Source organism: Fusarium flagelliforme (assembly GCF_020744385.1).
Source record: "Fusarium flagelliforme strain FIESC 12 MPI-CAGE-AA-0113 chromosome Unknown B0J16scaffold_3, whole genome shotgun sequence".
NCBI classification, from domain to species: domain Eukaryota; kingdom Fungi; phylum Ascomycota; class Sordariomycetes; order Hypocreales; family Nectriaceae; genus Fusarium; species Fusarium flagelliforme.
In genome coordinates this window covers 407,540-420,512 of record NW_025763505.1, presented here as the reverse complement: position 1 = coordinate 420,512, position 12,973 = coordinate 407,540, and the positions used below count along the sequence as shown (strand labels likewise).

Below are 12,973 nucleotides of genomic sequence, written 5' to 3'. Positions count from 1 at the left end.
ATGTCTCTGGCTGGGTGCTTTAGTCGGATGTATTTTAAGAGTCCGAGTTGAAGGTGTATGCAGGGAAGAGAGGGTATTCAGCAAACGGGGACGGGAATTGCCCGATGGGGAAATTTTAAAGACTCACTCATCAAATGCACTTACACTCACTCACAAGAACTACCTACTTGAACACACAGAAACATTCACAAACAAAGATATTCATCATGTCTGAACCACCTTCAACACGGGTCCAAACCCCCGACATCGACTCCCCAGAAGTAACCCGAACAACCCACGTCCAATCCCTAATGGACCGCCTCCGCACCAAATCCCCCATCTACAACTTCATAATGTCTGACGCTTATCTCACAAGCGTTGTCCCAGGTGTCGTAACAACACGCATGACCCTCAACGAAAACCACCTGAACAGCAGCGGCAACCTCCACGGCGCAGTCTCCGCCACTATCATTGACTTTGTCACTGGTTTAGCCATCGCGAGCTGGGATTTGAGAGAAACCACTGGTGCGAGTGTGGATATGCATATTAGTTATCTGTCTACGGCTAGGATTGGTGATGTTGTGGAGATTGTGTCTACGGCGGATAAAGTTGGTGGGAGTGTTGCGTTTTCGAGTATTAGGATTTCGAAAGTTGAGAAGGATGGGGGGTTGAAGCTTGTTACGTTGGGGCAGCATACTAAGTATGTTAAGAACTCACAGCCAAGGGCTTCATGATGGATGAAGATTGTTTAAATATGATTGTATCAACGAACGTTGTCTGAAAGGTCACTGTGGTTGTGATTTTGTTGTTCTCACGAGGATGTGAATGAGTAACTGGCACGGAACTTCAGTTGACATACTAGATGGACGAGACTAGATGCTCACTGGGTATAGTTTCTCTGAAAGCTATTGACTACTTGTATGTATCAAGATTCTAGGTAGATTAGCATACTGGACAACACTCACAAGGCCATCTCGGCTGGGGCTTCTATCGTGGAGGAGAACTTAGTTCTTGGAGCCGGGCTCCGACCTATGTAAGATCTCATTGTCAACACTGCCAACTACGTCTGACCCGGTCAACCTAACATTTCTCTCTTTAAACAAAACGAACATGTTACATCAGTACAAGAGTCAAAGTGTCAATCGCTATGAAGAGTGGTATTCAACAAACAAGCTATCCAAGCTACCTAACGCCATTCCCAACCCACAATAATACAAATGTACGCTTTCCATATCCTGTACATGTCAATCCATCTACCGTCTCTCCATCCGTCCAAGTCTCTCTCTCGCAGCCTCAACAACACTCCTCCTCAAAGGCGGCCCTTCATCATCCCCCTCCCCGTCGGGCACAACAGTCCACTTCTTCGCAGCACCCTGCATACCCGCCCACAGATCCGTAGGAAGATACTCTCCCACATCCTGTCTAAACGTCTCTCGCGAAGCTTGGTCGCTGTCGAGAAGTTTATCCACGTTCTCTTGTGCTTTGCGCCAGATATTCTTCACACGATCATCCACTGCCCGTCGACGCTCGACTTCGAGAATGAGACTATCGTACGCGCCGGCATATCGCTCGTAGAAATCTTTGAGTTGTTGCATTTCTTGCAACTTTGCAAAAACACTCTCCTTCTCCATATCCCATCTCGATTTAAAGTCTCCCTCCGCAGCGATGTAATCAGCGAGTCGATCGCCAATATCACCCAGCACAGCATACGCTTGCAGCATACTCTCATACGCGTGTTTCGAAATATCATGCTGTTCCTGCAGCACGAGATAATCCTGCTCCATAGCCGTGAGGCGCTCCTGTATCTCCTGCACAACATCCCCAACCTCGCCAGCATCTTGAACAACAACCTTGAACATTTCAGCACGGTCTTTGGCGGTTTTGGGCTCGAGGTCTGACATCCCGGATTCCTGCTCGGCGATAACGCCAGAAATGGAGACGCCGTCGGTGCCCTGTGTTGTTTCGGCGGCTCTGCGTCTGGCGAGGGCGACGCCGCCTTCTGTTGTGCGGATGGCGGTGACGCACATGTCGAAGTGATGCGTTAGCGAGACGAGGAGTTGGGCCATGTTTGCTGAGTGATCGACTAAGCTTTCGAGGAGTTCGATGGAGGGTGGGCCGTCGTCGTGGGATAGGCTTGGGGTATCCGTGATGATCTTTTTGAGATTGCGAATGTCGTTGTCGAAGCGGAGTAGATCGCCATCAAAAGATTGCTGTACAGCCTACTTTGTGTCAGCGGTGGTTGTTGATGGCTTCTGGGCCTGCTTACCTGCAGCTCCTGGATGCTCTTCTTCATGGCTTCTCGAACTCCGTGCACACCCCCTTCATCGATGAAATCAAGAAGACTTCGTCTCTCTTCACCCTTGGGACGAAAAACCTCCTCAACACCAGTCTCGCGCAACATCTCCATAGTGCGCTCCAACCCCCCATCAACAAGATCCATCGACTTAATCAGCTTCTTAAAGTCCTTCTTTCCCCAATCATAAGTACCCTGCAAGCTCCTCCTAACTCTAGCAAGGATAGTCGTCTGATCAAGGATAGACTCTTCTAAGAAGCCCGCCTGGGCTGTCAAGATAGCGACATCCTCATGGGACTGCCGCGCAGCATTTGCGATTTCGTTTGCGCGCAGGACGAGCGCCACTGAAGATAGCGAGCGCTTGGAAGCGAAGAGATGGTTTACGAGTGTATCGATATCGAGTTCATGCGCGCCTCCAGAGCGCGATAAGTTTGAGTTTGATTGTCGGGGATGTGAATGGCCGGACGAGGCTCCGGATGAGCCATGGCTTCGGCGCAAAGAGGCGGACGAAGAAGCCATGATGAAAGTGTTTGTGTTTGTGTTTGGGAAGTCGGTGTGATGGTAACAATAACAATGCTAGTAATCAATCATGACTACATATTGAGATTTGGTGATGATGATGAATGTTAGGATGGAAAAAGAAATATGTATTGGAAGAAGAAGAAAAGAAAGTTAAGGTAGGACTTGGGATGGATGGGAGCTTGATAGCTGGGCTGGACGATGACGGAAGTTACGATAAGAGTTCCGTTATCGCAGGGGATCCACCTGAGACCAGGCAGCTGACGCGCTTGAATCAGTGAATAGGCTACTGGGTTAGTCCTAGCATTACTGCAGGTACAGTATGTTTAAGCCATAGAGTCATGCACTACCGTAGAATGTTTCATTTGTTTTATTATTATACGCTCAGACATGCGTTTATGGCGGCGGTCTGTTTCACTTTGTCCACTTACACCATGGCACTTCTGTAGAGCCTCAAAGTCAATCCATCACGACAGATTCTTGCTCCCTTTCTCCTATTTTGTCGCCCGCACCTTATCATACCGCAAAACAGCCCCTAGCAACACACTAGCTCCAAGCGCACTACAAAGATTAGCACTATCCCTCAAACAACAAAGAATAACTTACCAGTCTTCAGGCGAGCAGTACTCTGTAGGATTATGGCTAATCCCCGATCTCGTAGGCGTAAAGATCATACTCGTCGGGCATACCCGGTTGGTATAACAACTATCATGTCCAGCACCACTAATCATCCTCTTCCAAAGCTTCTCCGTAGAACAAACATCTGTAGCAGCTGCTTCAACAGCAGCGATGCATCCCTCATCAAACTTGACAGCAGGACTATCAACGAGCAATTCCCACTCAACTTGACATCCCTTCTCACTATCATCAGTTGCAATGCGGGAGAATTCAGCTTCACACTCTTCCACCATTTTGGAGAGTGTCTCATCTTGCACGTGGCGTACGTCAAGGGTGAATTTAACTGTGTGAGCCATTGTATTCACCGTTCCTGGTTCAGCGGTGAAGATTCCAGTGGTTGTTAGACCTTCGAAACGTTTGGCGATCGAATTAGCTGCCACGATCATCTTTGTTGCGCAGAGAATGGGATCTTTGCGGGCGTAGAGGGGTGTTGTACCCGCATGACTATCTCGACCTTTGACGGTGATGTTGAACCATTTAAACGCTTGGACACCTACAACCGTCAGTCAATACTTCCCACGGACGCATCATTCTTACCTTGCACAACTCCAATCTTGAGACCCTCATCTTCTAGGATAGGGCCTTGCTCGATATGTAACTCAAAATGGGCGGCAAAGGGATTTGACTGGTATGATGCTGGGACATCACCCGTGTAGCCAATACGATCCAGCTCTTCCTTCATAGACTTTGGTTCAGATGCGAGGATTTCTCTAAGATCCCATGCTGTTTGAAGGGGAATGACTTCAGCCCACACACCCGAAGCCACAGCCATCTTAGGAAATCGAGCACCTTCTTCACTACAAATTGTCAGCAAGAACCCTACAACAAACCAAGAAGACTCACTTTGTCCAGTTTACAACTCCAATCGGCCCCTCAGTCTCAACGCCATTCTCATTCAAAGTCCTCAAAACCTCAAGACCAGAAATAACACCAAGAATACCATCATACCGTCCACCGGTAGGTTGCGTATCAAGATGAGAGCCCATCATGACAGGAGGCAATTCATTATTCTTTCCTGAGCGGATAGCGAATAGGTTACCCATTTGATCAATGAAGGTCTTTAAGTTGAGGGTTTTGGCGTAGGCCATGAACCAGTCTCTGACTTGTTTGTCTGAGTCGTCGAGACTGAGACGGGCCATGCCTGTTTCTGTGGATGCTCTAGGTACATGTTAGAACGTGTTTATGGTGAGGAGTGTGTTTGACGTACTTTCCCCATGGGTGCGCTGCGCCGAATTGGCAGCTTTCGTGTAGTGACTTTGCGAGGTTTGACTCGGCGATTGTCAGGGGTGGTAGGTTTAGTGAGCCCATTGTGAGTGTCTGTAGTCTTGTAATCTGATGTGTATGAGTTGATAGCAAGTCTACCTTCGATGAAATGTTATCATATCTCGATGAGCCCCAGTCTATTCTTTTATTATAGCTATGGTCCCCGACGGTGGTCATAGTTACCATCGCGGGATGGGTCTAAAGCTCCATTTGATTCCGCATCTAACGATGGCCATACTTCACTGCCCAATAGCTAATACTGATTGGCTGCAACACCTTAACCGTGGTGGTTCTATCGCCCGTCGGCCGTCGGCCAACACTAAATGCTCCGAAACGACAGGGGACCATCCGCACATGATCTTATCTCACAAACATTCAGGATAGACGAGTGACATCGGGCGCTTGGCCTAGTCATGTATCAGTCTTATCATGCATTATCGCTTCTATCTCCTGTACAAACCCAGGAATTATACCCGAAGGATATCTATCATGCGGGTCTTCTAGTCTCCGCCGACGGCTTCATCGATAGCAAATGCGGGGGTGGATAAGAAGCCCCGCTCCGGGCTCCGGTCCGGTCTACCCCGGACTTTATACATAACGTTGGACGGACCCTCAGAGAAGCCACCATGTACAGTACAGTATAGCTGAGTTTCAAGTATTCAATATGTCACACATGGAGGCTTCCGAGAAAAAGGAAGACCTCACCAGTCTACCCCTCGAACAAACCGGCGAAACAAGCATAACCAGCAACGATGCAGAACGCAAAGTCCTCTCCAAATTCGACAAATTCGTCATGCCTCAAATGGCCATCCTCGTTCTCTTCGCCTACCTAGACCGAACAAACATAGGTAACCTCACTCTCCTCTCAAATCACCCCATCGTAAACCTAATTTCTAACACTTGGTTCAGGAAACGCCCGCGTCTTCGGCTTCGAAGAAGACACAGGCATGCACGGAACCCAATTCAACGACGTATCAATGTACTTCTACATCTCCTACGTCATATTCGAAACACCCTGGGTTCTCGCCGTAAAGAAATTCGGTCCTGGAAAGGTTCTTGCTATTGCTATCATTAGCTGGAGTGCCATTACGCTTGGCACTGGCTTTGTACATAGCTATGGCCAAGTCATTGCCTGTCGCGTCCTGCTCGGATTCTTTGAAGCTGGTCTTTTTCCATCTCTCATGTTTGTCATCTCACAGATATACCCTCCTGCGTCGCAAGGTAAACGCATGGCTGTACTCTACGTATCCATCGCGCTTTCTGGAGCGTTGGGAGGACTTATTGCGTATGGGATTCAGAGTATGGGTGCGAGACATGGATTATCTGCTTGGAGATGGCTGTTCATTATTGAGGGTGCTATTTCGTTGCTTGTTGGAGCTATATGCTGGTTGAGTTTACCCAGTTCTCCTGAGACGGCATGGTTTCTTAATGCTGAGGAAAAGGAGACCATGAAGCTTATCAAGGAGCGCAATAACCCGTTCAAGGAAACTGTCAAGTTCTCTTGGAAGCAGGTTGGTATGGCTGTTACTGATCCGCTTATTTGGCTTGCTTCTATTGCCTTGTTTTGTTCTTCGATTGCGCTGTTTGGCTTTGGAACATTCTTGCCTACTCTTCTCAAGGGTCTCGAGTAAGTATTCGTCTATTATTATTGTGATCTTGACTAACAATGACAGCTACACTTCGTTGCAAGCCAACTATCTCAGTATTCCTGTCTATGTTCTAGCATCCATCTTCACAGGTGCCACTACATACGTCTCCGATCGCCTCAACCGCCGAGCAGTCTGCCTCATCCACTCACCTCTCCTCGTCATCGCCGGCTATGCCATCGCCGTTGGAACAAGCCATAAAGGCGCAGGTTTCTTCGCCATGTTCCTAGTCGGCAGCGGAGTCTACTCTTTCAACACTGTCGTAGTAACCTGGATATCCAACAACGTCCAGCCAGACTACAAGCGGTCCGTCGCTATCGCCACAATCATATCAATCGGTAACGCATCCGGAATGGCAGCTTCTCAGATTTATCCCATCGGAGACGCTCCTCGTTATGTAACTGGAAATGCCATCTCGCTTGGAGGTGAGGTTATTGCGTTGGTGTGCATTGGACTTATTTATGGTCTTCTTAAGTGGCGGATGAGACAAAAGGAAAAGGCTTTGGCGAGGGGGGATGATAGCAATGGTAAGGAAGGCGATCAGAGTTTGGAGTTCAAGTATGTCTTTTAGACGACACAAGGTCTTTGTAGTTAGATAATCGCGGCCATTGATCAGGTGTGTCGGTCACTATGAGGTAGTGTGCAAGAGAATATCACATCCCCAGCGCAGGTATCAGCAACTATAGACATCTAGATAGTATTATTGATGAGATATCCAAACTGTTTAAGATTACCATGCTAAGAGCCCGGAGGAGATATACTCACATACAATGATGTTCCAAGAGGCCTCTAAGCCATCTGAGAAAGGCTGTGAGTCTGGCTTTTAACGTTAGTGTTCGACTTAGATAGGAGAGGTATCGCATCTAGTCAAAAGCAACAAGAAACACAACATCCACAAAATCTTCTCTTGTTCTCTCTCACGTTTTCACATCTCCGAGGGCCATGATTATACAAGCCTGTCATATAAACCGTTGTCAAAAGTACTGATAAGAACACCAACAATGCCAGTAATGGAAGGTTCTAAACAACCCAGGTCTTACGATGCGTCCAATCATCTTCAACGGTGGCGCCCCGGTGAGATTGGCGAGACCGGCCATCTCCGTCTTATCGCGGCTCTCATCAGCTTATCTCAAACTCAAACTCATTCTCATCAGTCACACATCACACTCATTCATGTCTTCAACAATCACGTTCACAAACAATGAGGAACAAAATATGGCAGAGGCAAATGATTCTCTTGAGCTGTACCCGCATCGCATTCTGGCAGCTTTGATGTATAGTATAATGTATATCTGTTACGAACCAACTCCAAGCACAAATCCCTAGCAATTGCATTCCATTCATGCGGAAGCAAACTTTTGATTGATTCCATATTCCCAAATTCCCACTGCGCCATTATACAGTCTTTCGCATTCAATCAGGTCATCTTTGAGGGAGACATCGTGATACGCGTAAAACCAGGCTTCGCTCTTTCAACTTTCGGCATACAAACACATAAAACAAGGATCCTTCTGTTGTAACACTCCATCCTTATTAAGACTGTCTCTGTCCGTTCAACGGAGAGCAGTCAAAGATGGGTGACAAACAGGGTGAGGTCCGATGATTAAAGCAGCAAGGTAACAAAGGCGGTGGTGTTCCGCAAAGAGCAAAGTGGAAACAAAGACTTGCAGGTAATAAAGACTCCCAAACTCCAATGCGGATGCCCGGCATGCCATGCCAGGCTTGCACAAGTCCAATTCCGTAAACGCCAAACAATTGTGACCGTAAGCCGTACAAGCATTCCATTGATCATTTGGATCAAAGGCTGGTGCTGTTTCGGATCAAACAGCCAGGTAGAGTAGTGATATTGCGGGCGGCGATGATGCCTGGCCCATAGTGAAAGGTGTATTATGATAGCAATGCAGTCTGGGTTGCTGTTGATGTCGTGTTGCTGGTGGATTATGAACAGTCCAACTCCATACTACGGTCAGTGACATGACTCTATCCTCGAATCGCCGTGGCGGCATGGCCATCGCGCGACCAGGGAAATTGATCCATCATTTGTTGTTGAACATGATACGACAGATCGTTAGACGGTGTACCATCGAATGTCACAAAGGCAGTAGCCGAAGGCTTCGGGGTGGGCGACGTGCTGTTGGCACGGAATCCATCCTTTGGTGTTGAAGGACCCGACTGTGGGCTAAAGGCACCACCAAGTTGGAGAGTATGGTGAGCTGCAGGGCCGGCGTGGTGGGAATATCCGTTAGGGCTTCCAAGCGATGTTGTATGGCTGCGGCGGTGGTTACCAGCGGCGGCACCGTCGTAGCGGGTAGCGCTGAGGGTAGTGTCGTTCATGTTAGGGCTCGACTGTTTTGATCCAAACTGCAACAAGACTGTTAGTAACCGACTCTTTGATCTTGCTTCTGGATTGCCGTGCCATTCCGATGGGCGGGGTGAATGATGCTACGATTCTGGCGCACAAGGGAAGGGCGACGGGCACCAGAAGCGATGGGTGAAGCAGGGCGGACTTCGGGGGCACGTACAAAGCAGTACTTGTTAACCAGCTCTTCATATGATGAGCTGGAGATAGTCGAGTTGGGAGAGGTAGCTCCGGGGGCGGTGGCCTGGCTCTTAGCGTTGTTGATGGGCTCAGGAACCATAAGGCTGGGCTTGGAACTTCGGACGTTGGCCTTCATGTAGAGACCATCCTTATCCTGAGCGGCTTCCTTTTCCTTGGCAGCTTGGACGGCAGCGCTCAAGGAAGCACCAAAGTCGTATCGGTTAGAGAAGGCGAGGCCACTGGGCGAGCCAAAGTCCTTAGAGATGTTATCACTGGCCAGGTTACCAGCCGACTTGGACTTGAGGCGAAGACCACCAGTGCTGTTCTCAGACTCGCCGAGAAACTCATGGATAGGCTGATCAAAGTTGAGCTTTGCGTCGTCACCGAACTCACTGAAGCCAGCAGGCATCGACTTGGGTCGAGGGACATTGGCGCTGCCGGTACGTCGGCTGCTCCGGGGGAGTCCATTGGCCGGGCGAGAAGAAGCGCCCTGGAAATTGTTCTTGCCATTCATGGGCAGATGCTTCTTGCGGAAGTCAACCTGGAAGTTAGAGTTGGTGTTGTTGTCCCAGTATTCTTGTCCGTTGACGGTGTAGCGGACACAGAAGAAGAGGGTCTTGGACTCGAGGTTGGCTGTATCAGCGAGCTTGATGGAAAAGGTGAAGCGATCATGACCCAACGGAGTTTCCCGAGGGCGGATCTCGTGGCTGTAGTCAGCGGCAACCTCCGAGGTGGTCTTCCAGTAGTCCAGGGTGAAACGGCATGTAACGGCCTTGGAGAAGGCAATGTTGGCAACAGCCACAGAGCCCAAAAGAGTCTTCTGATCGGCCGATAGCCAAACCTTCTCGAGTCGAACGGGCAACGACTTACGGGCCGGTGAGTCTTGAGGGAAGTTTGCGGTGAGAATCTCCCACTCAAAAGGAGGAGTTCGGGAAGTCTGCTTGCCGTTGCCAGGGAAGGGGTACTCGGTATCACTCTCGTAGCTGTCGATTGGTGAAGATCCAGCGCTCACAGCGAGAGGTCGGTCCACTTGCAGGAAGTGTCGGACGTGCTCGAGATGTGAATCGAAGTGGACAGCCTTGGAGAAGATGGGAGTACCGGGCATACTTGAGGGGCGGCGTCTTGAGGAAGGACGAAGAGCAGGTCGGACTAGCTCACCAGACTTCTTTCGCACCATTTGAGGCTTCTTAAGCAGATCCTCGTCAGTCTCCTCTTCTGATACTGACTGCGAGTTGTCGGACTTGTTAAGACCAGCGTTGGGCTCGGTAGCTGATCGAACATGACCCATCTTACGACCCTTGGCAAGATCACCGAGAGCACTTGTGCTGAAACTTAGATGCACACCATCCTTGCGAGGGCGTAGTTGTAATGTTTCTGTGCTGTCATTGTGCTTGATTTGTGATCGTTGAGGAGATGATGAGCGCTGCATGGGGATTTGGCTAACGGCGTCTCGTAGAGCCTTGTCGAGCTTTCGACCTCGAATCTGGGGTTCTTGCTCCTCGTCGTCGCTACCGGAGGAAGCAGAATCGGGTGGCGAGATGATAGCACCCATGGGCATTGTGCGGTCGTCTGTCACGGGCGGTGGTGATTGGCGAACGCTTGAAGGAACTGCTGTGCCCATGCTCTTGAGATCCTCCGATGTTCCCTGCGGTGTCAGCGTCCCCGTCGATCCATCGCTGAGAGCAGAAGCTGAAGGTGTTCGTCGATGCTTGGTAAGATATGAAGCAGATCGCGGTAGGTTAGGTCTCGGACTCGATTGTAGCGACGACCTCCGGCTCGCTACGGGCGAAGCAGAGGCTGACGAAGCGGGAGATCGATGTGAGGGCGGCGTGTAAGGCATTCCCAAGGTTTTCGGGTGTGAGATTAGAGGGAGGGAGGTGGAGAGGAGGAGGAAAAGATTTACCCGTGGAAGCAGGAGACGATTTCCAGTAGCTTAACCACGATGAGGTAAAGAGAAGAATCAACTAAGGGTAAATAAGGTTGATGAAACTTCTCGTCTCGAGCGAGATGAGATTTTGGAGGACGGAGAAGTGTTGCGTTGAGTTGCGATGGAGATTTTGCTCCTAGCGCTCTTCGATGAAGATCAAGGAAGGAGTTGATCGAGATCAGGTCTAGTAACGGGGAAGGAACGGATTAGCATGGTCAAGAAACAGGGAACTTTTGTGGCAATGCATAATTAGACGAGAGAGAAGAAGTGCCAAGAAAGGGTGAAAACAATGACAATTTGGGGTAACCAAAAAATAGACAATCACGAACTGATGATGAATAGAGGATGAGGAGAATGTGGGCAATGGAGATGGATGTGTTTTTTTTAATTGTCTGTGTTTCGTTTGTCGCGAACGAGAGGGCTGTGCGGCGCTGTGGTGTTGAGGATTACAGGGCGTACAGTGCAGTGCAGTGTAGTGTAGTTCAGTGGGTTTTAGTGCGGTGCCACTACTTACACGATTGAGCTGATCAATGCGCCAAACAAACAAAGCTGTCGACTCGGAGAAGGACGATTATGCTCTGGCAATATTCCAGCAACTGAGCAAAAGGATGATTCCACGAGGAACAGTCGGCAATTGTGTTGAGTTGATAAGATGAGTTGAGTGAGAGGTATCACAGCGAAGTGATACTGCAGCTGATTTCCGAGATAACGTTGAACAAGAGCGGTAGTCGTCGGATTAGGAGCTTCGTCGAGATGATGATGATGTTGTTGAGGATGAGGACAGAGACATCAAACAAACAAAATACAAAGACCCAAAAGATAATAAACAAAAACAATAAATGATGGCTGATGATACTATAGAGACACTTCAAGTCAGTCAATCAGTCCTTTTTTTGAGTGGAGGTCATAAACTCGTTGACAGCAATCAGAGCTGGTGGATGCTGAAAGGAATCGAGGATAAGATAGATGGCTGCGGGGAGCCAGGTGGTTTTGAGTGTTCTGTCCAGTTGCAGTTGCCTCTGGACTGTCCCCAATAAAAAAAAACCAAGTTAGACTCTTGCTACTGGTTGACCTGACCTTGTCGCTGCCACTGCCTTGGCCCTTTGGGTACTTTGCCAATGGAGGTTTAGTGAGGTGTGAGGGCAGCGCCGGCCGGCCTGAGCGGCATGGGGCTAGCACGACAAGGTTGAGAGCCGCGTAGGCATGGGCCGTCTGATGGTAGAGTACCTAGCAAGATGGATTGTGGATGGGGGGGAGACTAAAGAGATGGGTGGTAGGTGCTAAAAGGCAGGGATGGGCAGGATGGGGCAGGATTTGAGTTGCAGGCCAGGCCAGGGGTGGGAGGGCTAGAGCTAACGAGTTGGTGTACCGTAAAGATACAGGTAGGGTGAGACTCTGAGAGTTGAAGGAGATGGGGTGGCATCATGTTGATGCTGTGCACTTACGAGTATCAGTATCAGACAGACAGACTCTACATGAACTGCACAATTGATTACTGCAGAGTATCAACCAATCGATAAACTCTCTCAACCTCGTTGCATCGGTTTTATGGCGGGTCGGTCAATTGTGACTTCTCCGTGGGGTGGGGGATTGGAGATGTGGATTGAGTTGAGTTGAGAGTATGGAGATGGGATGGAGTAGTGGAGAGGACAGTCTCAAATCCAAGAGAGAGGCCTTTTTCTATCCTTTTTCAATATGCGTGAATTGGAGGATGAGGTTCTTTTCAAAATGAGGCGGAGGCAAAAAGAGGATACTCCCAAAAGACGAAGGCGTCGTTGGTCTTGGTGTTTGCAACCTGAACCTGTGGATGAAGAAAGATTGGCGTTTTTGATGGCGGCGGGGTTTGGCGTCTGCCGATTCCTGTCCTCTCTTGGTGTTGAGTTTGAGTTTGGGTTTCCGAGAGGCTTTTTTCTCTTTCTGTTTCTCCTCAGGTGCAGAAAATTAAAAATATAAGATTGATAATCCCCTTCTGTTTATGTACGTTTGTAGAAGAATGATGTTACCGCACTGCTGATGGTTACCGAATCCAGTACACACAGCCTGTGCAGGTATGCGTCAGATGGCGGCGACAAGTAAAAAGAAAGAGGCGAAAGAAAGCGTGGGATATTTCGTGCTTTGGTCTTGGCCTC

At 49.1% G+C, this 12,973-nt stretch overlaps 5 protein-coding genes across 5 annotated transcripts; 2 read left to right on the top strand and 3 right to left on the bottom strand.

The window, feature by feature from the left end:
- Positions 1–102: 102 nt before the first annotated feature.
- Positions 103–1,095, top strand: B0J16DRAFT_336534 (HotDog domain-containing protein). Its single transcript, XM_046127244.1, has one exon. It carries the CDS (start codon positions 135–137, stop codon positions 711–713), a length of 579 nt encoding a protein of 192 aa, XP_045984074.1. The 5' UTR covers positions 103–134; the 3' UTR covers positions 714–1,095.
- Positions 1,096–1,103: 8 nt separating this feature from the next.
- B0J16DRAFT_336533 (autophagy-related protein 17) lies at positions 1,104–2,958 on the bottom strand. Its single transcript, XM_046127243.1, has 2 exons — positions 2,246–2,958; positions 1,104–2,198 (listed from the first exon to the last, which is right to left on the bottom strand). Exons 1-2 carry the CDS (start codon positions 2,789–2,791, stop codon positions 1,233–1,235), a joined length of 1,512 nt encoding a protein of 503 aa, XP_045984073.1. The 5' UTR covers positions 2,792–2,958; the 3' UTR covers positions 1,104–1,232.
- A 327-nt stretch (positions 2,959–3,285) lies between these two features.
- Positions 3,286–4,777, bottom strand: B0J16DRAFT_354584 (uncharacterized protein; the record flags this gene model as incomplete). Its single annotated transcript, XM_046129379.1, has 5 exons — positions 3,286–3,352; positions 3,398–3,962; positions 4,007–4,266; positions 4,313–4,627; positions 4,677–4,777. 5 exons carry the CDS (start codon positions 4,775–4,777, stop codon positions 3,286–3,288), a joined length of 1,308 nt encoding a protein of 435 aa, XP_045984072.1.
- A 343-nt stretch (positions 4,778–5,120) lies between these two features.
- Positions 5,121–7,347, top strand: B0J16DRAFT_336531 (major facilitator superfamily domain-containing protein). Its single transcript, XM_046127242.1, has 3 exons — positions 5,121–5,580; positions 5,642–6,359; positions 6,406–7,347. The coding sequence occupies exons 1-3, from the start codon at positions 5,397–5,399 to the stop codon at positions 6,947–6,949; spliced, it is 1,446 nt and encodes a 481-aa protein (XP_045984071.1). The 5' UTR covers positions 5,121–5,396; the 3' UTR covers positions 6,950–7,347.
- Positions 7,348–8,260: 913 nt separating this feature from the next.
- Positions 8,261–11,031, bottom strand: B0J16DRAFT_88405 (putative phosphatase regulatory subunit-domain-containing protein). Its single transcript, XM_046134626.1, has 2 exons — positions 8,901–11,031; positions 8,261–8,739 (listed from the first exon to the last, which is right to left on the bottom strand). Exons 1-2 carry the CDS (start codon positions 10,755–10,757, stop codon positions 8,359–8,361), a joined length of 2,238 nt encoding a protein of 745 aa, XP_045984070.1. The 5' UTR covers positions 10,758–11,031; the 3' UTR covers positions 8,261–8,358.
- Between the last annotated feature and the right edge of the window lie 1,942 nt (positions 11,032–12,973).